This window comes from Muscardinus avellanarius (assembly GCF_963383645.1).
Source record: "Muscardinus avellanarius genome assembly, chromosome: 13".
NCBI lineage: Eukaryota > Metazoa > Chordata > Mammalia > Rodentia > Gliridae > Muscardinus > Muscardinus avellanarius.
In genome coordinates, this window is record NC_137799.1 from 33,220,597 (window position 1) to 33,246,967 (window position 26,371).

The following is a 26,371-nucleotide window of genomic DNA, read 5'->3' on the forward strand; positions in this document are numbered from 1 at the left end:
GGGATGTGCCACCCGGGAATCTCACCATCAGTGGGCGTTTAGCGCAGCCAAGCGACAGGCTGGCGCCAGGGCTCAGCAACAAGGAGGCACTGGCTGAGGCGGGGAGAACTTTGGCGCTCCAAGCAGAACCACCCTTTGCTGGCCAGACGTGTCGCTCCTTGGAGGAAGCTAGCAGAGAGGTGGCGGCGACTGGGCGGAAAGATAACGGAAGAAAGGAAGTAGCAAGGAGGGAAGGAAAATGAAGCTAGCTCTGGGGAAGCCCAAGAGAGAGTGGCGGACGGTGCAGCGGGGCGGATTCGGCTCCCTCGCACCCCGGGTGTGAACTCCCTCCCCAACGCGACCCCAAGAAATAAGTGGGTTTCGCCTGGACGGGAAAGAATCCGTCCAAGTGAGAGCGTTGCCCCTCTCTCACCGCTGCCGGCTTGGAACTCCGGCTGCTTCTCAGCTCAGCCATCTCCCGGCGGGGCCCGACGCAGTGCCCCAGGTACCTTGCAGATGGGGCCGGCAGGGAACAAGCGCTCCAGCCGCGGGTGACAGGCGCTGGCCCGCCCGCCTGAGGGCTCCGAGAAGGAACCTGGCGGGCAGAGGATGCCAGGCGGAGGAACCCAGGCGCGGGATCTGTGACAGCCGAGGGCACGCTCGGCTCCAACTTGAATGGCCCGGAGACCGCGCCAGCTCCTGGGACCGCTTCGCCTCGTCTAGTGAAGCTGCGCTCGGGACCTGGAGGCGGAGACCTTAGGCGGCGGCTGCCGAGGGGCGAGCCGGGCGCTGGAGGGGGCGCGTTTTCTCCCTGCGGGTCTCAGTAATGAGGAGACTGAGTTTGTGGTGTCTGCTGAGCAGGGTCTGTCTGCTGCTGCCGCCGCCCTGCGCACTGGTGCTGGCCGGGGTGCCGGGCTCCTCCTCGCACCCGCAGCCCTGCCAGATCCTCAAGCGCATCGGACACGCGGTGAGGGTGGGCGCGGTGCACCTGCAGCCCTGGACCACAGCCCCACGCGCAACTAACCGCCCTCCGGACGGCAGCCGGGCAGGTGCCCAGAGGGATGAGCCGGAGCCTGGGACGTGGCGGCCCCCGGCGCCCTCGCAGGGCGCACGCTGGCTGGGGAGCGCTCTGCATGGCCGGGGGGCCCCGAGCGCCCGGAAGCCAGGGGAGGGCGCCGGGGCCGAGACCCTATGGCCAAGAGACGCTCTCCTCTTCGCTGTGGACAACCTGAACCGCGTGGAAGGGCTGCTGCCCTACAACCTGTCTTTGGAAGTAGTGATGGCCATCGAGGCAGGCCTGGGCGATCTGCCGCTTTTGCCCTTCTCCTCCCCTAGCTCTCCGTGGAGCAGTGACCCTTTCTCCTTTCTGCAGAGCGTGTGCCACACCGTGGTGGTGCAAGGGGTGTCCGCGCTGCTGGCCTTCCCCCAGAGCCAGGGTGAGATGATGGAGCTTGACTTGGTCAGCTCAGTCCTGCACATCCCAGTAATCAGCATCGTGCGCCACGAGTTTCCACGGGAGAGTCAGGTGAGGGAGTTTGGCTGGCGGAGTGGAGATGCGCGCGGCTGGGAATCCGTACCATGGGAGAGGGTGAAGTCTGGGGGAATTTGGAGCTTTGTAAGTTTAATGTTATTTAAGGTTTGGACCCTGTCCACAGAACATAGAAAAACATTGTGGACCTCAGTGGAGGTAGAATAAAATATTTCAAGCGCAAATGGGCATGAAATGCCAGGAGGGGGGAGGCGCAGGTGGAAGGATATGGCGAGAAAGCGCTGGGAGGTCGTATTTTGTTCAGCTGGGAGAAATCTAGTAGATGCCTGACAAACATTAAAAGTCGAGGTTCAGGACCATGGAGAGCGATCGAGATTCTGAAAACTAGAATGAGGAATGGGGGTGGGGCTCCCTGACTCTGCTACAATTTTACGCTCCTGTGAGGAACTCTGAGCCCTGGCGGAGGGGAGGGTGCCAGGGGGGAGGAGCATCTGCTCCGACTTCTTAAGAAAACGTGCCTGAGTCTCAGAGGATGGTGTCGGGAGGAAAGCCCATCTCTCCGAATTCCTTTGAGCAAACTGAAAATCTGCAAGTAGTACAGACGCCCTAGGTAAAGCAGAGTGGTTAGTAGTCTTGGATGTTGGGACATACCAGAAACGGCATCCGGGAGTGCGCACATGGAGGTGGAGACCCCTTTGGAGATTGCTTCTTTGTCCCTCCCTTTTTTAGATGTGATGTGGGCTCAGACGAGGAGCAGTTGCTGTGCTCAGCCCAGTTCTGCTATCATTATCCGAGTAAGCAGGGAGGAATGGCAATGTAATGATTTAGTTTCCTCTGGGTTAAAAACTCTATCTTTTCAATAAAAGGCTATTTGTGTGCTCAACTGTTGACAGGCAATAATGAGATGAAGAGAAGACGGAGCCCTCTTAGCAGTACAGGTGTTTTGCACTTGATAGGTAACTTATCAACCTATCAATTTGTATTAAATCTAATTATATATATATATATATATATATATATATATATATATATATATATATATATATACAACTGACATTGGCTCCATTTTAAAGATTGGGTAAACAAAGAAAGCTCTGAGGCTTGAAGAATATTGTCAGTGCTCTCATAAGTGCCCTGGAGGATTTCTCATTCTACATCATCAATTCAACCCATTTATTTGGGGAAAAATATTTCTAATCTTTTTTCTTCTACTTTTGATATATGTGCAAAATAATAAGCCAAGATGAGAAAGGTCAATATACAAGTGAAAATTTGATAGAATCTATGCATACAATATCAAGGGAGTACTAAAGAATTCTCTTTCTGTAACAAAAAAAAATGAATCTTACTTTTTTAATCTTAGGGAGGGTAAATACAAACTACTCTCAGCAGCCACCCTGAAGATTCCTGTTCACTGATGAGCTATAGAGGTTTGATCTTCAGAGTGCAGGCTAATTAACTTTTATCTAAAATATTTCCGTCACCTGAATCTGAATGGCTGTCGGCAGCAGATGGGGAGGCATAAGAAGCACAGGTGCACAGTGCTGCCAATGGCCGGAGGGTTATAAATACGAAATTGCATCCATAGGGTGCACCGTTATTAACATATATGCAAAATGAGATCTGATGAAGCGCAGGAGTCAGCATCACTTGCTCTCATCATTGCTTCTTTATTACCTAATACTTCAGAAGTTGCCAATCATGGTTACAGCCCCCAGACTCCTTTCCATTTGCCAATTGTTTGGTAAGAAACTTAAATAGCAAGAATTCTCTCCCCAAGTCAGTTGTCCCTTAGTTAGAAGGGAAATTGCTTTCCATGATGGATGTGTGGAATATACAACACATTTCCACAAGGAGATGAGAAAAATTATGAAGCTGCATCTAGAATCAGTAAACATTGGAGCTTTAAGACTACAGGGCGGGGGGGATAAAGCCCTCCAGGGACAACCCTTACCAGCTGACTATAAAACAAATAACCAAGTACATTTACTTCTGTATTTCATTTCAGAAACTTATTTTAAATCATGGTTGTCACTATTACTTTCATGGTATACATAATGAAAAGGAGAGCTTATTGGATTAATCAGATCCAGTTTGTCCATTTTCTTTCATCTCCTTTTATGTTTTAAATTCAAACATAATCTAGCATGTCTTGTTTTTAGTATATCATCTAAATGTCCTTTTATAATATTCTATATTAAAAATGTCCTGTTCAATGTCAAGTCATTGTAATATGTAATTTTAGAATATGGCCATACTCTGCTTTCAACAAAATTAATAACTGGTCTTTCCCTAGCTTCTCCTAAGAAGTGTACCCTTCTCTACAACATTGATTTTTTTAAAACCTTATAAATATAAAAGGATGTCAAAGTCATTTACACATTAAATAAAATTGACTTAATTTAGCCACTATCCTTGCAGTCTACTGCCCAGTGACCTAATTTGTTGATTGTACCAGTGCCTGAATAAAGTACTGCAGAAAAAAGTGGACTTAACCACAAAACCAACTAAAATAAAATTGTGTCTCTTATTCAAATGAATCAAAAGTGCATTTAGAGTAAGAGCAACAATAGCTATTTTCTCTCACTTCCTTTTGGATTGCTGATTTCTTTTATATGGAGGGTTTGATTTTTTTTTTCTTTTACAGTACTGGGGATAGAACCCAGGGGCATTCTACCTTCAAGCTACACCCCTACCCTTTTTTTATATATTCTTCATTTTGAAATAGGGTCTCACTGAGTTGCAAAGGGCCTCACTCAGTGGTAGCTGAGGAGGCTGTCCTCAAATCACAATGCTCCATCTCAGCCTCGCAAATGCTAGGATTACAAGCATATGCCACCACACCTGACATATGAAGGTTTTAATTAACAAATAATAGTTTGATTAACATCTTATCACAACTCTTGAATTAAAGTAGATACCACAAAGATGATCAAACCCCTGGAAATGCCATGATAATTGATTTCAGTATACAATTTAATCAGAGCATAAACATGTAGGACCAATCATCAGCTTAGAGTTGACCAACATTCTTGAGGCAGGAAAATCTATTAAAAATTATTTGTAGTGTTTGTAATTCCAATAATCGAGGGGCTGAGACAGAAGGATCAAAGGCTCAAGGACAGCTTCAGCAACTAGAGAAACTCTCAACAACCTAGAGAGACCCTGTTTGTAAACAAATAATAAAAAGGGCTTAAAATGTAGCTCAGAGGTAGAATTGCCCTGAGTTCAATCCCAAGTGCCACAAATAGAAAATTAAGTTTGTTAAATACCTACTTTTGGAAAACACATGTTATTGCTACACAATAAATGTTTAACATAACATTCGACAGACAGGGTCAAAGAACATTTCCATCCCAAAGTTTCTGACTTGACTACCACACTAAAATTTCCACCTGAGGCTCACCCATTTTGTTAAAGTGATCACTTCTTAGTTATAATTCTATTCTTATGACCTTCAAATAATGATGATGCCTATGAATCCCATTCTATGTATATTTAAGTTATATTAAGTTTCTACAATTATTCTTTCTCTTCACTTCTCATACTATTTTTTCTTCTAGGAGTTTTGTGTAGTTTCCTCAAAGTTAACTTCTTAACATTTACCTGCCTAGTTAGGGACAGATGCACATATTTTAAAAAATCTTCCACACATGAATTCTATATTGGTTCCATTAGGCAGAGTTGTTAATAAAGTAATATAATCGGCTTAGATTCAAACCCATCTAATTAAAAAATGACTGCATGACTATTTTCAACTTTTGTTGCATGTACCAGTCATAAGTTTACCTGTTGCAAAAGCTATGTGTGATAATTATTATATATTTATTTCCATACAAATATAAATGTTTTAGGTGGTCCATTTTCTCTGACAATGCAGAGCTGAATATTGAAGTCTATTAGAATTTGGCTAGCATAGTGCAATTCTTGCATGGAATAAGGAACAGAACAATGATATCACCATATTACTTAGATGCTTCACAAGAGGACCAGTAAAGGACATTTATTTTTATAATACCTACTTTCAACTGGTTTTCTCTGACTTTCTCTGTAAAAAGCAAAGCTCACGCTCCTCTGGGGGAAATATTTTTTTGCAATTCATGATAAATGGCTAATAATACCATCTAATTGATGCAAGCTTGAAGGTAAATTATTTCAAATTAAATGTCAAGTGATAAAAAAAACCTTTTCTTGGTGGTGATCTTTTCTAAGTTCCTCCTGGAGTACAGAGGCATGGGATTATTTTGGAAGTTTGTTTTCTAATGTGGTAATGCATTTACATTATTTATTCATTTTTCTAGATAAGTAGAGTCAAAGAGACTAGCAGACACCATTTATTGGGCAATTCGTCTGTCTCACCCACTCTTCATTATGTTTAATCCGGAAGTATCATTTATCCATAAGGAATATATTTGTTATTGTTCTACTTGATCATTTTACCCTAGAGTTAATTTATGATTGAATCAGCTGAAGAATACCAATTCAGTGTCCAATTTCTTAGTATTTTATTTTCTGGTGTTGTGAAAAGCACAATGGATTTTTACATTATATTTATTTCATTAATACTCTCAAATTCCAATCACACTGGTTAAAAAAGCACGTCAGCCAAGTGTACACATGCTTGTAATCCCCGCACTTGGGAGGCAGAGACAGGAAGATCACGCAGGTTCAAAGCCAGCCGTGCTGGCTTAAGAGACCTTGTTTCCAAAAATAAATAAATAAATAATAGTTCTGAGATTGTAGCCCAGAGGTAGAAGGGCTTCCAGGAACCCCAGTACCACCATGAAAGTATATACACAAATGTTCAAAAGATTGTCAATGCACCCCCGCCTGTTTTTGTTTGTTTTTTAACCATGTAATCATGGGCAAGTGACTTTATCTCTGATCATCTATTTTTATCTGTCAAATGAATGTTCCTTACCTGTTTTTTTTTTCTGCAAAACTGGGGATGGAACCTAGGAGCATTCTATCTCTGAGTGAAATTTCCAATCCTATTTTTTATTTATTTTATTTTTTTTTGGTGGTACTGGGGTTCCTGGAAGCCCTTCTATCTCCGAGCTACACACCCAGACCTATTTTTACATTTTTATTTGGAAACAGGGTCTCCTAAGCCAGTGCATGTGGCTGGCTTCAAACCTGCGTGACTCTCCTGTCTCTGCCTCCCAAGCGCAGGGATTACAAGCGTGCGCCACCATGCCCGGCTTCCAATCCTATTTTTTATTCTTTATTTTGAAACAGGGTCTCACTGAGTTGCAAGGGCCTCACTAAGTAACAAAGGCTGTCCACACAAACTGTGATCCTTCTGTCTTAGCCTCCTAAATGCTGGGAGAAATAGGTGTTTTGTGAATCAAATTACAAAGTGAACATATTTGGGATAAATTTATATTGTTAACTAACAACTAGAGGGAAAAGTGTTAGTCATGATATCATAAGAATCAATAAGTCCTGGTTCTTCACTAATTCTCTACTAGTCATCAAAATGAGATATGATTTGCAAAATGACATATCTCCATCCCTCCTCTTCCCCCCACCTATCTTCTCATGATTTCTGTCACAATGAAAATTTTATTTGTGTTATATTTACCACAGCTTCTATAATCCTTAAGTGCTGCCATAGAAATTACAGCAAGATACCCAAAGTTTTTGAGAAATCTTGATCTTTCCCAATGTTTTGTATAGGTAAATTTGTCATTCATGGGACTATGAACAGTCTACCCAACGTCCCTCCACTCCACCATCTATAACTTTATGCACACTATTTGGCTCATCCAACATCTTATTAATTTTTTTCTCAGCAAGTCGTTTTTTGGTGAAGAAAGGAGTGTGTTGGTTCATCCTGGCACAAACTCCTTCTCTTATTATGGACAGAGAGCAATTTGCAAACCAGCTACTTTGACTACTATTGCCCCGGGCAACTATATGGGGCTCTCATAGCAAGGTATCGCTCATTTTGATAGCACTGTTGATTATAGAGATGAGAAATCTCATTGTCTTTAACACCACCTATTATAGCTAATGATGCATTCGGTATGCACCATACTAAGCACTGTAGCTAGAGCACAGCATGTTCTGATGATGGTGATGATGGTGATCAGTCATGTTTTCTGTTTTTGTTTTTGGTACTGAGGACTGAACTCAGGGATATTCTACCTCTGAGGTATACCCCCAGCCATTTTTTTTTTTTTTTTACTTTATAAACCGGGTCTTGCTAAGTTGCTGAAACTGGCCTCAAAACTATAATCCTCTTGTCTCAGTCTTCTTCTAAGTACTGGGATTACAGGCATGCACCACTGTACCCAGCTTCATTCTTGTTGATACAACAAGATAAATAAGAAACTAATCAGAATATAAACTTAAGTATTTTGTCTTATTTTTCAGGAAACTTCTATATGCACTTTTCAATAGATATTTAATATTCAGACTTAGGGTATCCTGCTTCAGGGAACCAACCCTAAGAAAGTAAGGAAATGTGCTGCAATGAATCTACTTAGAACTTGACCTACCTTAGCCAGGGAAGGCAGGTTCTATTGCAACTTATGTATTTTTCAGGTGGAAAAAAAATTCAAGTGAGATTAAACTTGGGCTTCTGTCTTTTTAAGATATAGTGGTTCTACTCACTAATAACTATGACCCAACAGATGTTTTGTTTGGTGGTTTTTTGTTTGTTTGCTTGTTTGTTTGTTTGTTAAAAAGGGGTAGAGTCTAACTCAACACAGACCTAAGGTTCAGAAGTTTTCTTCTTTCGTAAAGGCTTTATCTGTATTTATGTTACTAGCTGCAGCTTACTCTAAGCCGAAGTTTAGAGAATAGCTGGTAGCACTACTGTGTACCAATGATTACATAAAAAGGATACCTATGAAGTAAACTCTTTGTGTGTTATTAGATGACAATTGTATCAAAACTAATACACACAACTTTGAGGAACTTTTTAATGCCATTGCTTTTTCTTTCTTTCTTTTCTTTTTTTTTTTTTAGTTAAACAATGGTTATATTGATTGAGTACATAGAGAAATCTATGCCACCAGGGCAGAGGCTGTGGATGACTCATATTTCCAATTTGGAGGAAGGACCCGTTTGGTCTTAAAATAACGAGCCAATCAGTGAAGTCTGCTCTCTATTAGAATCAGACGAAATTTAGCATCCTTATCCTTTCTGTTTCTCTCAAGATGCTTTCGAGCAGCAACTGCTTTCTTGATTAAATGGTAGAGATCCTCAGGAAGATCAGGAGCAAGTCCTTTGGACTTCAGGATTCTCAAGATTTTGTTGCCTGTCACAAAACGCACTTGTGCCACACCATGTGAGTCCCTCAGGATCACACCGAACTGTGAAGGGGTTCGGCCCTTCGTGGCCAGTTTGTAAATCTGTTCCTTTATGTCGTCAAACGTCAACTTCAGCCAGGTGAAGATGCTGCGGCGATAGGGCAGGGCTGATTGGGACAGGCCCTTCCCGGGAGCGTGCATGCGATCCATGATGGCGGAGGTTCGGCAGCAAAAAGAGAGCAAGGTGGAAACGCCACAAGAAATCACCCCTCGCGCAGGAAGTGCTTTTTATTTTATTTTTATGTGGATCATATTGAAAATGGCATACTTTCACACAGTGCTTGGTTCCCTCCCACCCCTGCTTCCAATCCCCCCTTCCAACAATGAGCGTCCAGGTTGACCATGCTACATTCACACTTATACACATATTCGAATGTAGCTCCACCATTAATCAACCTCAGCCTTCTTCCTCTCCTACCCTTCTTTTCTAGCTTTGTTGAGGTTTCTCCTCCATTATCTGGAGTCCCTCTCGTATCCCTAATACTCCCTAGTTTGGGCATATTAGGGAAAACATATGTCCCTTATCTTTCTGTGCTTGGCTGATCTCACTTAGCATAATGCTCTCCAGGTCTTTCCATCTTCTTGCAAATGACACGATTTCGTTCTTCTTCATTGCTGAGTAGAATTCCATTGTGTATTTCCCATAATTTTTCAATCCATTCATCTGTTTATGGGGACCTAGGTTGGTTTCATATTTATGCAATTGCTTTTTCAATTAGAAAAGTATGTGCAAGGTCATGCACATTCCCAAAATAACACTGAGTAACATTTTTATATATTTTATTCTCTCAGTTAAGAAGGACTGTTATTGCTCTAATTGAGGACTGGCTTGAAGAAGAGAAGAAAATATAAAGAAAATAATTTGGGGGGGTTTCTAAGAAATTCAGAATTTCTAAAACGATCCTGTTGTAGCTTGGGAATTCTGAGGTGATGGTAGTTCTACATTAGAAGATGTTGGTTCTTTCTATATTTATAATATGTCTTTGTATTTTCATGACTCAACAAGTAGCTGAATCTGTACAATTACAAACAATAGCTTAACCTGTAACTTTCAGTACCATTCTTATGAGTGGCTTAGATATGGATTGCCACTGTTGCCTTTGTCATTAGCTGAACTTAATCGACATTAGTGCAGTGCTGAGTGCAAATGTACATTCAATATATTTGTGTTTTTACATGAAGGAAGCCACATAGAAGTTGCCACAGAAAGAAGTCACATAAAAGTTGGGTTAATACTTCAGAACAAAAATAAAAATTATTTATTTCCTCAAACAAATTAAATGCTCAGCATGTTTTTTGTTTTTTGATAGAGTGGCAAACTGGTCCAATTATGGAATGCTATTTGTCCTGACCCAACCAGAAGTCCTTAAATGGGAATTCCATTAAACAAATAATTTGCCTCTATCTGTTGGGAATATAATAAAGGCAGGTATATATACAGATCCAGACAGAGGTGTCATTGTGTTGGTACTATAGGAGAAGTTGAGTCTCATTTCCCAAAGTGTACACATATAAAAAAATGCATGAATGTGTACCTAAAAGGAGTGATAAATCCATACCTGAAAAAATTTAGTGTGCACCTGGTTGCAGGCACAGAGAGCCATCTAGTGGTTTCTAAAACATAGTTTTAAGTTCAAGTATACTAGGAATCTAGCCTTATAAAGATAGAAAAGGGGTTTCAGCAGCTGTCAGCTCTTTCCTGATGTTTGGATGAGTGAGTGATCTAGGATATCCACTGAAGAGAAGAACTTCTGCTTTCTACTAAAATCTTTCTACTAAATCTTTCTGCTAAAATCTTCTGGATTTCTACTAAAAATAAGCAATAAAATTGGAATCTAACTGCTAAAAATATCATTTATTCCTGATTATAAAAATTGTCATGGTGTGGTAGCGCACCTGTAATCCCAGTACTTGGGAGGCTGAGTCAAGAGGATCACATGTTGTAGGCTAGCCTCAGCAACTTAGAGAGACTCTGTTTCAAAATAAAAAACAAAAAAGGCTAGAGGTATATCTCACAAGTAGGATGCTCCTAGGTTCAACCTCTAGTAATACACACACACACACACACACACACACACACACACACAGTCCCATGTAGATAATTCTGAAATGCTATAAAATGCTAAAAAGTAAAATCAAAAGCACCCACAAATCCACAACCCAAAGATCCTAGATGTATGTGTGCATTCTAAAGTTGGTGTCATGCTATTTTAAAACTTTTAAATTTATCTGTACATTGTAATGGCTTCCTATGTCATTAATATTTCCCATTATTTTTAATGGCTGCATAGTTTGCCTTTGAGTGGATTATTTCATGATTTATTTACTTCACCCTTGGTATGTAAAATAAGATACTACAGCTAATAAGACTTTACTAGATGGGTCTGTCTTAACATTCAAATATAGTTACTTATGTTGTGAAATATGTATACTTGGGTTTAATGACATCATCATGTTTTTCTCCCTCTTTTTCATGCTCTCTCATTATCTTTTATTGATGTTATTTCTTGTTTTGTCCTGTTTGTTTGTTTGTTTATTTATTTATTTATTTATTTATTTATTTATTTATTTGGTGGTACTGGGGTTCCTGGAAGCCCTTCTACCTTCGGGAGAAATTCTCAGACCTATTTTTTTATATATATTTTTATTTGGAAACAGGGTCTCTTAAGCCAGCGTGGCTGGCTTCGAACCTGCCTGATCCTCCTGTCTCCACCTCTCAAGTGTGGGGATTACAAGCGTGCACCACCATGCCCAGCTTGTTTTGTCCTGTTTTAATAGTAACCATAGTTCTGTGCTCTCCAATATGACAGCTGCTATGCTATTCAAATGTGGATGAAATTTAAAGTAGTTAAAATAATAAAATTTTGAAGTCAGTTCCTAAAGTATACAAACTGCATTTCAAATTTTCAATGAAAAAACATGGACAATAGTTATAATATTAGACAGCACAGACATAAAACATTTACATTTTCATAGACAGTTCTATTGGAAATGGCTGCCAAAGAAAGTATAGTCGCAAGAAAGAAAAACATACTCCATGAAGCTTAAAAACAGGGGGTTGTGTTGAAATATTACAGGAAAATGAGACAGAACAAAAATACATGAGACCTAGCTGGTCTGCACCACTGGAAAGTGATTGACTGTGACTACCATTTTTCTTCCTCCATAGCTGCCGTCACTGGCTTTCTCTCAGTTTCCCATACTACATATGTTCCATCTTTCTCTGGACAGTAATCCCCCTACCTTACCATAGCTTCTGCATGTATATTAATCTTATGAGAGAACAGTCTGATTTCTCTATGACTTTATAAATTCTAATGAAACCATCTTTTGACATTTCCTGTATCTGTTAATTCAAGTTCTCCAGACATCTGATTGGCTCAACCCACATAGGTTGGTCCCCTCTACTCCAAGTGTATTCCTTCCTAATCCAATCAGCAATGGCCAGATTCAAAGTTCAGGGCTCAGTGTAAGCATTTGAACACAGCTGTAAATAAAATAGCAAAAACTCTGCTGTCAAAGAACTCACATTCTAGCACAGGGAACACAGTAAGACGTAATAACAAATATGTAATATTGTATTATTAGAGACACACACAATGGAGACAAGTAATGCAGGGTAAAGTATGAGATAATGACAGTGGTCAGGTCAGGCCTGTATTGTCATATAGTGGCTTTGAGTGGAGGAAGAGGTAAGGAGTGAACCACGCTGTTTCTGAGGGAAGGGAATTGCAAAATTAAAGGAGCAAATGATGGAAAGACCCTGAAATAGGAATGATCATAGCAGTAAGGATATGATGAATAAATAGACTATCCTTAGAACCACCCACAACACAATTCACTAGTGGGCACAATTCAGGAAAGGAGATATAGTGAAGCAATAGCCAGATCCAGTACACACCAAGTATAGTTGGGCATTTCCCAAGGTTTCAACTCCCAAAGTTATCTTTGAATGTAGCAAGACCAGTGGTCTCTAACAAGATTTCTGGTAGTAAGTTCAATTCTCAATTTAAAATATGTAAAGATATTCTAAGGTGTTCCTTTTTACCTACAAGACTTCTCATATCATCTTTGACCTCCCTGTTCTCCTTTCAGGTTCTTCTATTATTCTCTTCTCTTCTCTTCTTTTTTTTTTCTTTTTTTGGTGGTGGTACTGGGGTTCCTGGAAACCCTTCTACCTCAGGGTTACACTCTCAGACCTATTTTATATTTTTATTTGGAAACAGGGTCTCTTAAGTCAGAGAGGCTGGCTTCGAACCTGCGCGATCCTCCTATTTCCACCTCCCAAGAGCAGGGATTACAAGCGTGCGCCACCACGCCCGTCATGTTCTCTTCTATTCTATTATCTTATCTGTTTTTCATAGTCTCGTCCCTCCTTCTTATTTTCACATTACATTCTTTCACCGCTACTCTAGAAGAGTCCCTAAAACTCTAGTTTCTTTCCACCAAACCATGCTGCACACCGCTACTAGACAAATCTTCCTAAAGCAGCTTCCATTCATTCACTCACTCATTCAACAGACACCACGTAGAATAACTGAACCTCACCCTACCCCTAATCACAAACCATTTTACTATGCAATCTTTTTTCTCTTTTTTTCCATGCTCCAGCATGTCTGTGGGTTGAAATAGCAATGACTAACAATAGGAACAGCAGTGACTCACTACAACTGTGTTTCACAAAATTGGAGTGGGGTACCACATCCTTAAGAGAATGCATCAGATTCTCCAAGTTTTTTGAGGCTTGCAATTCTCAAAAGCACTTTGTCCCCACTGACATGCTAAGATTCTAACACACTTCCCCTAAAGGTAGAGAAGCATTGGTTGATAATCATTATACTTATAGAAACTTGCCCTCTATGCTTTCTGCAAACATATGCAATCAACTCTTTACAGTCCATGTGATATTCTGTCGAGATAAAGGTACTCAGAAAGTAAAAGGTCTCTAGGAATTGAAATATGTATATAATTTTTAAAGATCAATAAATGTAAATCCTTATATTAAAAAGCAATTATTATATATCTGTATTAAAACAGATATATACTCAGATTGTCACAATTTGCAGATAAATTATACTCTAATTCAGGATCGATTTTTCCATCAAAACAATGTTATCTGTGACTTTTAAGGCTACAGGTCAGGCCATTTTACCATAAAAAGGCCTATTTTACCACAATAGAGCAGAACACTGATATTAATCATTCTATAGAGGCTAAGCACCATCAGTAACAGATCTTGTTGCGTGAGATCAAGGGGATTTGGAGCACAGAGAACTAGACACTTGGCTTCAGGTTACAGTTCCAGAATCATCTGTAGAACCTTGTTTTTCTCCATTATAAATTGTAAATAGTCACTCATTAAACAGATATTTATTGAGTTCCTCTATGTTGTTTTAAATAATTAATACATGTCTCAGTGAATTTATGTGCATTAAAAAGCACTTTATAAATTCACATTTTAAAAACAGGAGAAGCATTGTTTTTGAAACATTCTTCAGGTACTCTCACCCCTAGCTCTGCTTTGGGAAGGCCAGGACACACTTTCTCGGTACCAATGTAGCAACTGGTCCAGGTCACTTTGTGTTTTCCTCCTGCAACGGATCAGAATATTTGTACTGTAACTTTTTCATGGTCAAAAGTAGCTGGACAGGGCTAGAGGAGAGCAAGGCTCACATTTTCCAAGTAAAACTTTAAGTGTGTGTGTATCTTAGATGTTCTTGTAGTCAGGAAGGGGAACCCAGGGAATTCATCAGTCAACCTTAAACCTAAAGGGGGAGAAGGGAATTTGGAGAGCTGACAGATTAGGTAGATTGTAGATAGGACACAGGGTAGAATAGGAGCTATTTTATGAGAGCAAATATTAAAACTACGATGGCCAGTTTTATAGTCATAAAAATATATTAGTTAAGACTTAAATGTAAAAATATAAAAATATTTAAGATTTAAATATGACAATATATATTAATATATTTAGATGATGATGGGCCCCATTATGGGCTAGGATACTGGAAATAACCAAAACCCATTCTCACCTTCAGTCAAGTTCACCTTCAATACTTACAAGACTGCAGCTACTTTATGACCTTTACATCTCCAGCTTTCAGAATGACTTCTTGATTTACCCCCAAGACCAGGCCCAGGGTGATATTAGATGTCCTATGCAGAACGAGAGGGCAGTAACACCAGGAAATGTCAGAAATAAATTCACAATATTCCCTTGCTCAGAGTATCTCTGCCTACAGCATTTCAGTAACCTTATACCTGGCTTCTCTGCCTCCATTCTTGACTCTTACTGTTCTATTCTCCAAACTACCACCAGAAAGAAATCCATGTCACTAACCTGCTTACCCTGTTTCAATAATCTAGCATGATAGCAATGTGCCCAAACTTCAGGAATTCATGCACAACCTTTCTGATATTTGCTATATCTATGCATTACCTATTGTTATTTTTTCAAATTAATTTACTGTCTCAAATAAATTTACTTTAAAAAATCTTATCATTGCAACATTAAAATAAAAAGTACCATCTCTAATAAATAGAAAGTAAATCTAAAATAAGTACACAATGAACACCAAAGAGTTCTAGCTAGATATCCTTGCCTACCAGGGATCTGTATTTGAGCCCTTTAAAAAAAATACTCAGATGCTAAAGAAGCAGTAGAGTCATATTGACATGAAACTGAGGCTTTCTTCTTGATTAAATACATGGGTTAAATGCTAATTGAAAGGGTATCAAATTCCCCCACAATGCAATTTAGAGTTATTTAGTGTCAAATCCCTGAACCACCTAAAAATCATCCCATGAACTTTGTACACTCTGCCAAACACCAACCTATAGGATGTTCAAGATGCTTCATTATCTGATTCTCGATTGATTCTCCTGCTCGTTTCTTCTTGAAACTAACCCTTGCCCTTTGCATTTTGTACTCCAGCACTGCCTAAAATCGTGCAATGCATCGTCACTGGGCACACAACTGCTCTCATGACCTGATATCCCCACCCCACCCCGGGATAGGCAGAAACTCCCATTTAACCTTCAAATCTTTGCTCAAACATCATCTCTTCTGTTCACATTCTCCCAACTATAATTAGTTACTTTCACTTTGTACTTCATACATTCTTTTTTTCTGAATTGTATAATAATGTCCTTACATTGTTAACTTGCAAATCTCTTGCCTCCATTAGACTGAACTCAGCTCTTCACACAGGGTGTGACTTAGATTTGATGCTCGGTGGTTGTCGATTCATTTGAAATGACGGTCCATGTCCATCCCTTGCAGTATGAAAGAGCTAAGGCACACCTGTGGAGAACTCACTCCCTCTCGAGGTGGTTTGGTGTGAACCTAAGAGCATGTACTGACTTACATAAGAGGGTCCCCTCTCACTGGTGCATAGAGTGCAGGACCACCCAGAATTCAGTTTTGATGCAGAACAAAGCTGGGAGAGTAAAGCCCTGAGGAAATTGTTTTCACGGGAAAGAGATAACCTGTCTTTACTATCCTGATAAGCTTATCATACTGCTTTTATTGTCCCCAAATCATTTTTTAATTTCCTGTAGACCACTCATGACAGAAAAGTGGCATTATTGTCAGGTTTGAGCCATTGCTTTCCCAAACTCTCATTCCCCGCATTCAGCCAATTTCACTATATTGTGTAGCCAAAGATTCTTGACTTTCAGAACCAGAGAAAGTCAAAGTTAATGAAAAGTAAAGTTGCTGGAAATAATCAGTGGAAAAGTAAAAGCCTGGAATTGTATTGTATCCTGTCTTCTCCTGTCAAACAAAAAATATCAGAAAATCAGACAAGAGTTCAGATCTGGCTAAGATTAGCCAACTCTATTCTTAGCTTTTTTTTGTGTTCACCCAGTATCTGTCACTAAGGATAAATATTCTGGTTTCAGCCCCTAGGAGTGTGACCAGATAACTTCAAAATACACAGCACATGATGTACATTAATAAACACCAGTGTTAATCTCTAAGCAAACATGAGAAGGAGAGAGGGGGAGGGAATGGGGTGGGAATTAAGTAAGGGCTAATTGGGTGATGTGTGCATGTATGCCTCCACCATCTTGTACCCCACTAAGTTGTATGACTATAATGCCCCAGTAAAAATTAAAAAAAAATAATAGCCTCCCACACTCATCACATCAGAGTTCCTGGGGTTGAGTACAGACATCTATCTACAAAACAACTTCACAGGTGACTTTGTACACGGGTGATTCTGAGTCTCATTCTTTGGGACCACAATTATCCTAAGAGTCTTACCCAGTGTAACTTGCAAAATGTGACTGGGGACCACCTGAAACAAAATCATACTTGGTAATTTTTAAATTTTTTTCATTAGTGCATTGTAGCCATACATCTTAATGGGGATACTTGGTAAAATTTTAAAGTTTAGATTCACAGCCTCACTGAGTTCAATTAAATTGGATGCAATGGCCTCAAATCTGAATTTTTAAAAAAGAAACTCCTGCAGGGGATTCATATATGCACTGTACAGTTTAAGAGCTAATGACCCAGGGCAGAGAGCTCAAATTCAGATGTTCGATAGAGGCCAAGAAGGTAATGGAAATGTGCAAAACAGTCCCAAATAATACAGTAGGGAATAGCAAAATCATAGGTAACGGAAGAGTGCCTGACCTTTCTAAAGCAGGCAGCCAGCCACCACTCAGCTGCAACCAGCTGTTATTCACAGGGAATGTGGCCAAATAGTCTGACTTTTTTGAAGGAAGCCAGACTGGATTTTTTAAATGTAAAAAACCTTCTTAAATGTTGACTACGCATTCACTTTTTATAAACAAACTTTAGGCCTACTGGCACCAGAGGGTCACCAGTTCAACATGTCTGGTCTAGGAAATGTCAAGGCTTTTGTAGAAGACAAGTATTAAGCAGTAATGCTTCCATGCCTGGCTAAGGAATAGCAGGTGACATAGATCTGTGACCATAACAAGGATACAGCCTATAAGGTGCAGCTGGAAAGAGTGAGTACATACTATATAGGACAGGTGGGCACCTTCCTATGAAAGCAAAATAACAGGAGGGGATAACGGTACTAAAGGATAATGAACGCATGCAATCCATTCAAAGCGTGCCCAAAATCAATCTTATAAAATTTGCCCATAAAATAGAAATAATGAGATAGTGCTTATTACCCATCACATCTGAGGTATCAATTAAATAAGGTTTGAGGTATTGATTATAAATAGAGTAGTTTATATCAAATGGATTAACAGCATCCAACATACAGTATAAATTCAATTTTTTAAAATGGCAGGGGTGGGGATGTAGTTCAGTGCTAGATCCCTTGCCTCAAATATACAAGGATCTGAGAACTAAAAAAGTAAAATAAAATAAATGCTAGTTCCTTTTTCCCTTTTCTTCAGCCTCCATCTCCTCACACTAAAGTTCAACAGGCAATAAAAAAAGCAAGAACATGGTAAGAAGCTGACAAAATTCTTGGATTTTCATGTGCTTGTCTTTTAAGAAATCCAGTTAATATTTCAATAGTGAGATAATTAACAAGACAAGATGACAGTGATTCAGGACTCTTGTAAGAGTTGTCATTTTAAAGTACAGCCATATTCTTGCCCCCAACACTGGGTTTCTTTGCTATTCAGTGATCCCAAATCTTATGCAAAGAAAGCTGCTAAACAAACGGTCTCAGGAATCCTTGTGAATGATTTTAAAAAGCAGATAATTCTGAGGAACAGAGTGGTCTAGGAAGGTTGTCATCTTTTTATTGTACTATGTTATATACTGAACTTAAAAAGTAATAGCTTTGATATAAAAACAATGTAATGATGATGTTTTAAAATATCTTTACAAGCTGGGCGTGGTGGCCCACATTTGTAATCCCTGTGCTTGGGAGGCGGAGACAGGAGGATCGCACAGGTTCGAAGCCAGCCGCTCTGGCTTAAGAGACCCTGTTTCCAAATAAAAATATAAAATAGATCTGGGAGCATAGCCCGGAGGGTAGAAGGGCTTCCAGGAACCCCAGTACCACCAAAAAAAAAAGTCTTTACAATCTAAAGGACTAATAACTTCACTACCTTTATATATATTTCCTTCCACTTTTTGTCCTTCTATATACACGATTTTATCTCTGTGGGGTTACTCTTTACTGTTTTATTTGCCATTAAATCCAGGGGCCTATTATAATGCCTTGCACATGATCATTCAAGTACTTATCTAAGGAATGAATAAGTGAACTTCCAAAATGATCATGTAAATCAAATTTGTCTTCTGCTTTGCTCATTTGATTTTGTCATGAAACTGTTATGGCTCCATAGATCCCAAGTCAATCATATTTTTCTACCTATTTTGCTGATTGTTCTTAGATTGTTGAGATATTTTCACCTAGCATTTTTTGTTTAAAAAAAAATTGTGGAGAATTTCTATTCTGATCCTCTCATTCAATATGGCATTGCTAGTATTTTCTCATATAATCAGAACACATGTCACCATTCTCTTATGAACTACATAATAGGCCATTCGATATGCTTAGAATATTTACAATTAACTTTGAGTTTTAAATTTTTTGTTTTAAAGTATTCTGCAATAAAGGTTTCTGTTCACAGACTTTTTACCCACTTTTCAGAATACTTCCTTGTACAGATTCCTGGAAGTGAAAAATAAACACTAGTTAAGTGGAATATTTCCAAGGAGCATTTGCATATGGAATCTATGCATGGCATATTCTCTGCATCCTTATGCATCCCAGCATGCCTCTGTTGTTTTACTTACAAATAAAAGAAAAATTGACAGGCCATAAAAATTCTTTACCAAACAAACTCAGTTAGATATTGCTTAACCATCACTGGGTATTTAATGTAGCGGAAATTAGAAGCTCATGGTATTCACATTTATCTTTTTAAATATCACCTTTTAATTTTCCTTCTTTTTGAATGTTTGACAGAATTTTTATTATAGCACTTTACCAGCTATGACTAAGCATAGTTTGCTTTTATTGACTTTATCAAGAATGAGATGTTTATTAAATTGAGATTTTCTTAATCATAGAAACTTTTTCTTCATGTATGTCTTTGAGTCATGCTTTAGTTTCTGTTACTTTGAGGATTCACTGTAATGCTTAGTCTGGTACTATATTCTTTATATCCTTTATGACTAGGTAACCAAATAGTTTATATTCAAACCAAGTAAAATTTGAAAAAGAAAATATGAAGTTATCAATGCAGTAATTACTTGGGACAGAAGGCATAAGACAGGAGCTATCTTGGTACTGACTAAGACACACAACCAACCTGCACATTGTTTATCTCATTATTTATATTTCTTGATCTTTTTATTCTGTATCCTGGAAGTATTTTTAATTTCATCTCTCATTTCACTAATTCAGTGTTACTCAATGTGTGTCATATTTTTATGCTTCCAAAGCATAATTTGAAATTTATTATTAGACTTTAACTTCCCTTGTCTCTGCATAGTGCTATTCCTTTTCATTTCATTTCATCCTCTTTCTCTTCTCTCTCTCTCTCTCTCTCTCTCTCTCTCTCTCTCTCTCTCTCTCTCTCTCCTCTCTCCTCTCTCCTCTTTTTGTGAACTTTTGCGAGATTTTTAACCCAGGGCTTCTATTATCCAGTTTTCTTTTGTCTTCTAAAGTAACTCATTTTCATATATGACTTTTCTTTTCTTTGTCTTGCATAGTAACATTTATAAAGGGCTCCTGTTGTTTTGGTTTTGTTTTGATTGGGTTAGGAGGAAAGAGTTCTTAGTCTAGAAAAATAAGACATCAGTCCATATCCTCTTCCAACACATGGTTTGCTTAGATTGCTAACTGCCTTCCTTTGGATTCCCTTATGTGTTTGAATCCTCTGAATCCCCTTTGGTGACTACAGGTGGGCACCAAGTTGCTGTTCACATCATCTGGACCAAATCCCAGTCCTTAGCAGTCATCAGTCCTCAGAGACATGACATGACTCTGATGAGCCAGGCTGTCATCTATATGTCTTCCACTACATTGGGTTTTGTTTTGCTTGTTTGTTTGGTTGGTTGGTTTTACCTTTGGTACTAGGAATTGAACCCAGGAGCACTCTGCCTCCAAGGTTCACCCAGCCCTATTTTGTTCTTTGTTAGGAAACTAGGTCTCCCTAAGTTGCTGAGAGCCTCACTAAATTACTGAGGCTGGTCTCAAACCTGAAATTATCCTGTCTTCGCCTCCCAAGTACTGATATTACAGGCATGAACCACCACACTCAGCAACTGCATGGCTTTCTGGTTATTTGAGCCAGTTGCCACTAATCAGTTCCTCAACCTGATCAGCTTTTTTAAAATACACACCTAGACTCTATCCTAGACTGTCTAATTCAAAACCTTGGGATATATAGGCTTAAAAATGTTTTATTTTTCAAAAAAACTCAGATTTTTTCTAATGTGTAATCTTGGCTGGAAATCATTTATCTGACCCAATTAAGTACATTAAAAATAAAACAAGCCATGAGTGGTGGTGCGCACCTGTAATCCCAGTACTTAGGAGGCTGATACAGAAGGATCACAAGTTCACAGCCAGCCTCAGCTACTTAGTGAGGCCCTTCACAACTGACTAAGACCCTGTTTAAAAATAAAAAAGACAAATTATGTGAAGGCTAAATGAGTGATGTGTGCATGTATGCCTTTACAATCTTGTAGTCCATTAGGATGTATGACTACAATGCACCAATAAAAATTTTTTAAAAAGTAGGACTAAGGATATAGCTTAGAGGTAGAATGCCTCTGGGTTCAATTCCCAGTACCGCAAAATAAATAATAAATAAATACATAAATAAATACATAAATAAATAATAAAACAAAAATAGCTGTTTTAAAACATTTTGCAGTGTCTTCTAGGGTAATTTCTAATTTTGCTACTTTCCAATCTGCTCTTCTGTGGAAATTAAACCTTTCATAGACACACTCTTTTTTTATTTTTATTGGTGTATTATATTCATACATTATATTGTGGTAAGAAAAAACTTGTGAGACACACTCTTTTTGAGGATGCAGTTTCTATGTAGATTTAGGAATAAAAATGGTAAACAGAGGAAGGAAGTAACCACCTTCCAAAAACAAACAAAACAAAAAAACAGAACTGCCAGGTGCAGTGGCACATACCTGTAATCCCAAAACTTGGTAGGCTAACACAGGAGTATAGCATGTTCAAGATCAGCCTCAGCAGTGTAGTGAGGCTCTCAGCAACTCAGTGAGACCCTTTTTCAAAGTAAAAATATTTGTTTTATTTATTTTATTTTTTTATTGAAAATAAATGTACACATTTAAACTATGCTTGATGCCCTCTTCATCCATCCCCATTTTCCCTTCCCCCACAACAATGAGTGTCCAGGGTAACTATGCTATATTCATACTTTTGCACATGTTCAGATGTAGCTCCTCCATTAATCAAGTTCAGCCTTCTTCCTCTCCGACCCTTCCATTCAAACTTTGCTGTGTAAGTACTTGAAAATATTGGACTGGGGTATAGCTCCAAAGTAGAACACCTCTGGGTTCAATCCACAGTACAACAAAACAAAACAACAAATAGTAAAGGGGCTGTGGTGATTCTTCCAATTGAACTAAATGATAGAAAGAAAGGGGTGACTATCATGAGAGAATTAAGAGCCAGAGGACCCAGAGTACTCTGGTTTTAATTCCATCTTTACCAATCACTAGCCAAATGCAATGGGGTAAATTATTTAACCTGTCTGTGCCTTGGCTTCCTCATCAGCATGATAGAACTAATAGGACCCATCTCGTTGAACCTTAAGGTAAATGAAGTAAAATAATTTGCACAAAGCATTAGGAATAGCCTGGTACGTGTTGTAGTTAGAAATATCACCTGTTATCATTTTTAGGAACAATAAATGTTTTGTGTTTTCTTCGTTCTATTTCTGACAGCTTATAGTTTGTACAATATCCTTCCATTCTAGCAATGAGTCAATTAGTAGTAGACATTTTTAGAGTGGTGAACATTTTGTGTCCTATTTGGTATTTTTGTGGAAAGTTGAGGGATGCAGTGCCGGGTTTGTTTCTGCGTTGTAGTAGAGTGCTATAGGGACGTTCTAGAATGGCAATCCATCACTGTAGTCTTAGGTTGAACGGGAAGCCGGTCGTTTAATTTCCCTCCAAGTCTTCCTGCCACTTCCTGCTGACTGCTTTGTCTACCTTATTTCTTTTTCCATTGAGTTCTGTGATTTGAAAAAATGCTAAAGCATGTGGAAACTCATAACCTGTTTTGGAACATTCCAATATTGGATAATCTAGTAAAGTTGCAGGAAAAAAAAGTTTGTTCTCTGTGATTCAAAAGGCCCTTGTGGTGATAGTCACCATAAGAAATTTAGCTTAAATGAAGTTTTTTCTAGGCTGCTCTAGTAATTCAATAGACTATCAGATAAGTGTATTGGTGAGTGTGAGGTTTTTGAAGAAAGAAAACTCAAAAAAGAATTAAGTAGGTACAAATTTGCTAATCATGTAACTGGAAAGAGAAAAAGAGAACTCTATCTGTGTGTGGTGGGACATGCCTATAGTCCTAGTACTTGAAAGCCTGAGACAAGAGTATCACAGATTGGATACAGCCTCAGAAACTTAGCAAGACTTTCACGAACCTAGTGAGGCTCTGTTTCAAAACAAAAAATAAGAAGGGCCATGGAAGTTATTATAGAATGCTTCTGGGTTTAATCTCAGTACCACTGAAAAGAGAAAGGGAGGGGAGCTCTGTTATCATAAAGTAGCAAATTCTCAAACCAGTTACCATTTATTGAACTGAGAAAACAATCAGATGACTGAAAGTAGTAATATTTAGAAGCTCAGAGGGAGAGCCCTGTAGAGCTGAAACTCACATATCTGAGGAAACCATCAAGCTGCTTCTCAACTAGTGATGGCATCTCTGAGGTCCCAGGAGGGGCCCTGAGAGGCTTGGGGCCAGAACTCTCAAAGCAGCTGGTTGGTGTTGGTAATGTCTGAGGGTACAGGACAAAGTGGTTCTGCCATTGGAGAATCTGCACTCAGTTCAGCTGCTGCCCTTAGAAAGAAGCTCTAAAGGATGAAGAAGCATTGCTGGACTCATATAAAACGCACAGAATTCAGACAAAACATGAAAGGAAGCAAGCCCCTTCTCTTCCTGCAGCCTGACACTCCCCTCCTAGTGACCTCTATTGGCAGATCCTGCCAGGGCCCACCTGACAAAGCAGAGTTGTGGGTTATAGAGCATTAGCTCCAGCACCTCACATCACAAAAGAAAAAGACAGGATTGGAGCCAAGATATTAATAATCATATCTAGTAAGTCACCCAGAGTACCAAATAAATAGTAATTAATGATTGTTGGCATCTTTTGCAACATGACTGTGTGCTTGCCACATAATATTATTACTTTTAATTCTTACTAAATCTTCTCAAGTAGCTACTCTTTTTATCCCTGCCACAGTAGTAAAAGAATCAAGGTAAAGAATTACTAGCTAAGGTCATACAACTAGTAAGGTCGTACAACTATGGCCAAGGAATTAAGCTCGATTTTTGTACTTCCAAAGCCTTTGCAGAACTCTGTCTGCTACAGTGAATGGTATTGATATTATGATTGCTTCTAATAGAGATAAGATGCATTTGCAAGTAATCGATGCATCTTTGCTCAAAATTTTTTAATTTTGTTTTATTCTCAATAAAATTATTATTTCACAACATTAAACTTAGTGCATTAGGCATGTGTGCATAACTGCTCAGAGCTCTAGAAACTGGGCATTTTTCCAATTTATCTTAACAGATAATCAAATCAGACCATTAAATTTTAAAAGAAGTATATTTATATGAATTGTTTGCTTTGGCCATCTACTTTGTTTTTCAGATTGCCTGGAACAAGTGACCTTATTCCACACAATGTCCCCATACTTTTCAGGCAAAATTCCTCCCTTAGGTCCGGCATGGTGGCGCACACTTGTAATCCTAGCACTAAGGAGGCTGAGACAGGAGGATTGCACAAGTTTGAAGCCAGCCTCAGCTACTGAGCGAGGCTCTCAGCAACTTAGTGATACCCTGTTTCCAAATAAAGTATAAAATAAGTGTAGGAGAATAGCCTGGAAATAGAAAAGCCCCTGGGTTCCACCCCCAGTACCACATTTTTTAAAATCCTCCCTTATGAAAGGAATTTCCAAAAGCTAACTCTCCTCAGCATTCCCTCCTTAAAAAGGCAACTTGAGTAAACTGATTATACATTTTTTTCATGAATATAAATTCATTAGTTACAATGTAGATCTGAAGGATAGGGTAGAAATTGGAAATTATTGGTTTACAATAGATCTCTAGACTAGTAGAGAATTTGGTTCAGAGAGTAGATTCTTGCTTTTGAATGCAGACTTGGTCATAGTGTAGAGGGTATCAATCATTTGTCAATCTGTCGATGTCTGCAAAAGGTTATCAGTATTAATATCTATTGGGCATTCTTCAAAACATCAATAAGCAAAGCTTTTCCTTAATGTCTGTATTTATGTTTGATACTCAGAAAAATATAAATATCTCCCTGAGATAGAGAAATTTGTTGGACTATAAAAAGTTACAGCCTGTCACTCAAGATTTCTTGATATTTGAGACTTAGGGCCTTAATTACGCTCCCTAGTTTCTATTCATCCACCAGCACTCTACCTAAGCCTGTAGTTATCATTTGCCTATAAATACCTCTCCATGTTTTTGTATTTACTTTAATTGATGCATTACGGTTTCATCTAATGTAGTTCAAAGTGCCATACATGTTGCCAAATGTGGAGGCGCGCACTTGTAATCCCAACATTCGAGAGGCTGAGACCAGAGGACCACGGTTCGCGGAAGCCCTCCACAACTTAGTGAGACCCTCTTTCAAAATAAAGAATAAAAAATAGGGCAGGGGGGGTATAGTTTGGAGGTCAAATGACTCTGGGTTCCATCCCCAGACCCACAAAAATAAATAAATAAAAATGACATACATGCACATACTCGGTAACCCCCCAACCAGTTCTCTTCCCCTCCCTCCTTTTCCCCATAGATGATATTGAGATTGGCATGGGCAATTTCATATATGTAAATAGTGCCAAATGAAGTGTTTTCTTCATTAATTCTCCCCACTAGTACCACCATCCTCCCTTAGACCCCCACCACTGCTCCCCTGGGATTTCTCCTGTATTATCAAAAGTCCCTCTTGTACTCAATTACTCCTTATCTTCTGCATATGAGAGGAAACAATTTTTAAAGGATGAACTGACACTGCTAATATTTGAAATCAAATTTCTACAGTTCCTACTCCCAGAGCACCAAATTACTGGGATTCACTCAGAATAATAGTAAAAGAGATCAATTGTATCTAATATAGGTTTAAGTTTGAGGGATCTGAATAATGCTTTTTGAAAGACCTTTTAAACTATTATGTTGATAGGTTATAAAAGTCCTATCCCGTATTGTCTTCCAAAGACTTTCATATCTAAAAGAATATATGCAAACAAAGTTAAGCCACAGTGTCTCATTCCCTTGAAGTCTTGGGTGCATGTATAATAGAAAAAAATTCACTCACATTTGATAAAAAATCTTATCCTTTACAAAGTGACGTCAGTCACATCATTTCACCTCTATATAAC

The 26,371-nt window shown here is 39.0% G+C and overlaps 2 protein-coding genes across 2 annotated transcripts in view; one reads left to right on the forward strand and one right to left on the reverse strand.

Moving 5' to 3' along the window:
* Window positions 1–805: 805 nt before the first annotated feature.
* The window catches only part of GRIN3A (glutamate ionotropic receptor NMDA type subunit 3A), a gene marked incomplete at both ends in the record, with an annotated part of 172,011 nt that continues 146,445 nt past the window's right edge, over window positions 806–26,371 (forward strand). Inside the window, one exon of the mRNA XM_080709309.1 lies at window positions 806–1,504. Coding sequence (XP_080565435.1) covers window positions 806–1,504 — 699 coding nt within the window. The remainder of the gene's footprint in view (window positions 1,505–26,371) is intronic.
* Window positions 8,566–8,937, reverse strand: LOC308272472 (small ribosomal subunit protein uS15; the record flags this gene model as incomplete). Its single annotated transcript, XM_080709308.1, has 1 exon — window positions 8,566–8,937. One exon carries the CDS (start codon window positions 8,935–8,937, stop codon window positions 8,566–8,568), a length of 372 nt encoding a protein of 123 aa, XP_080565434.1.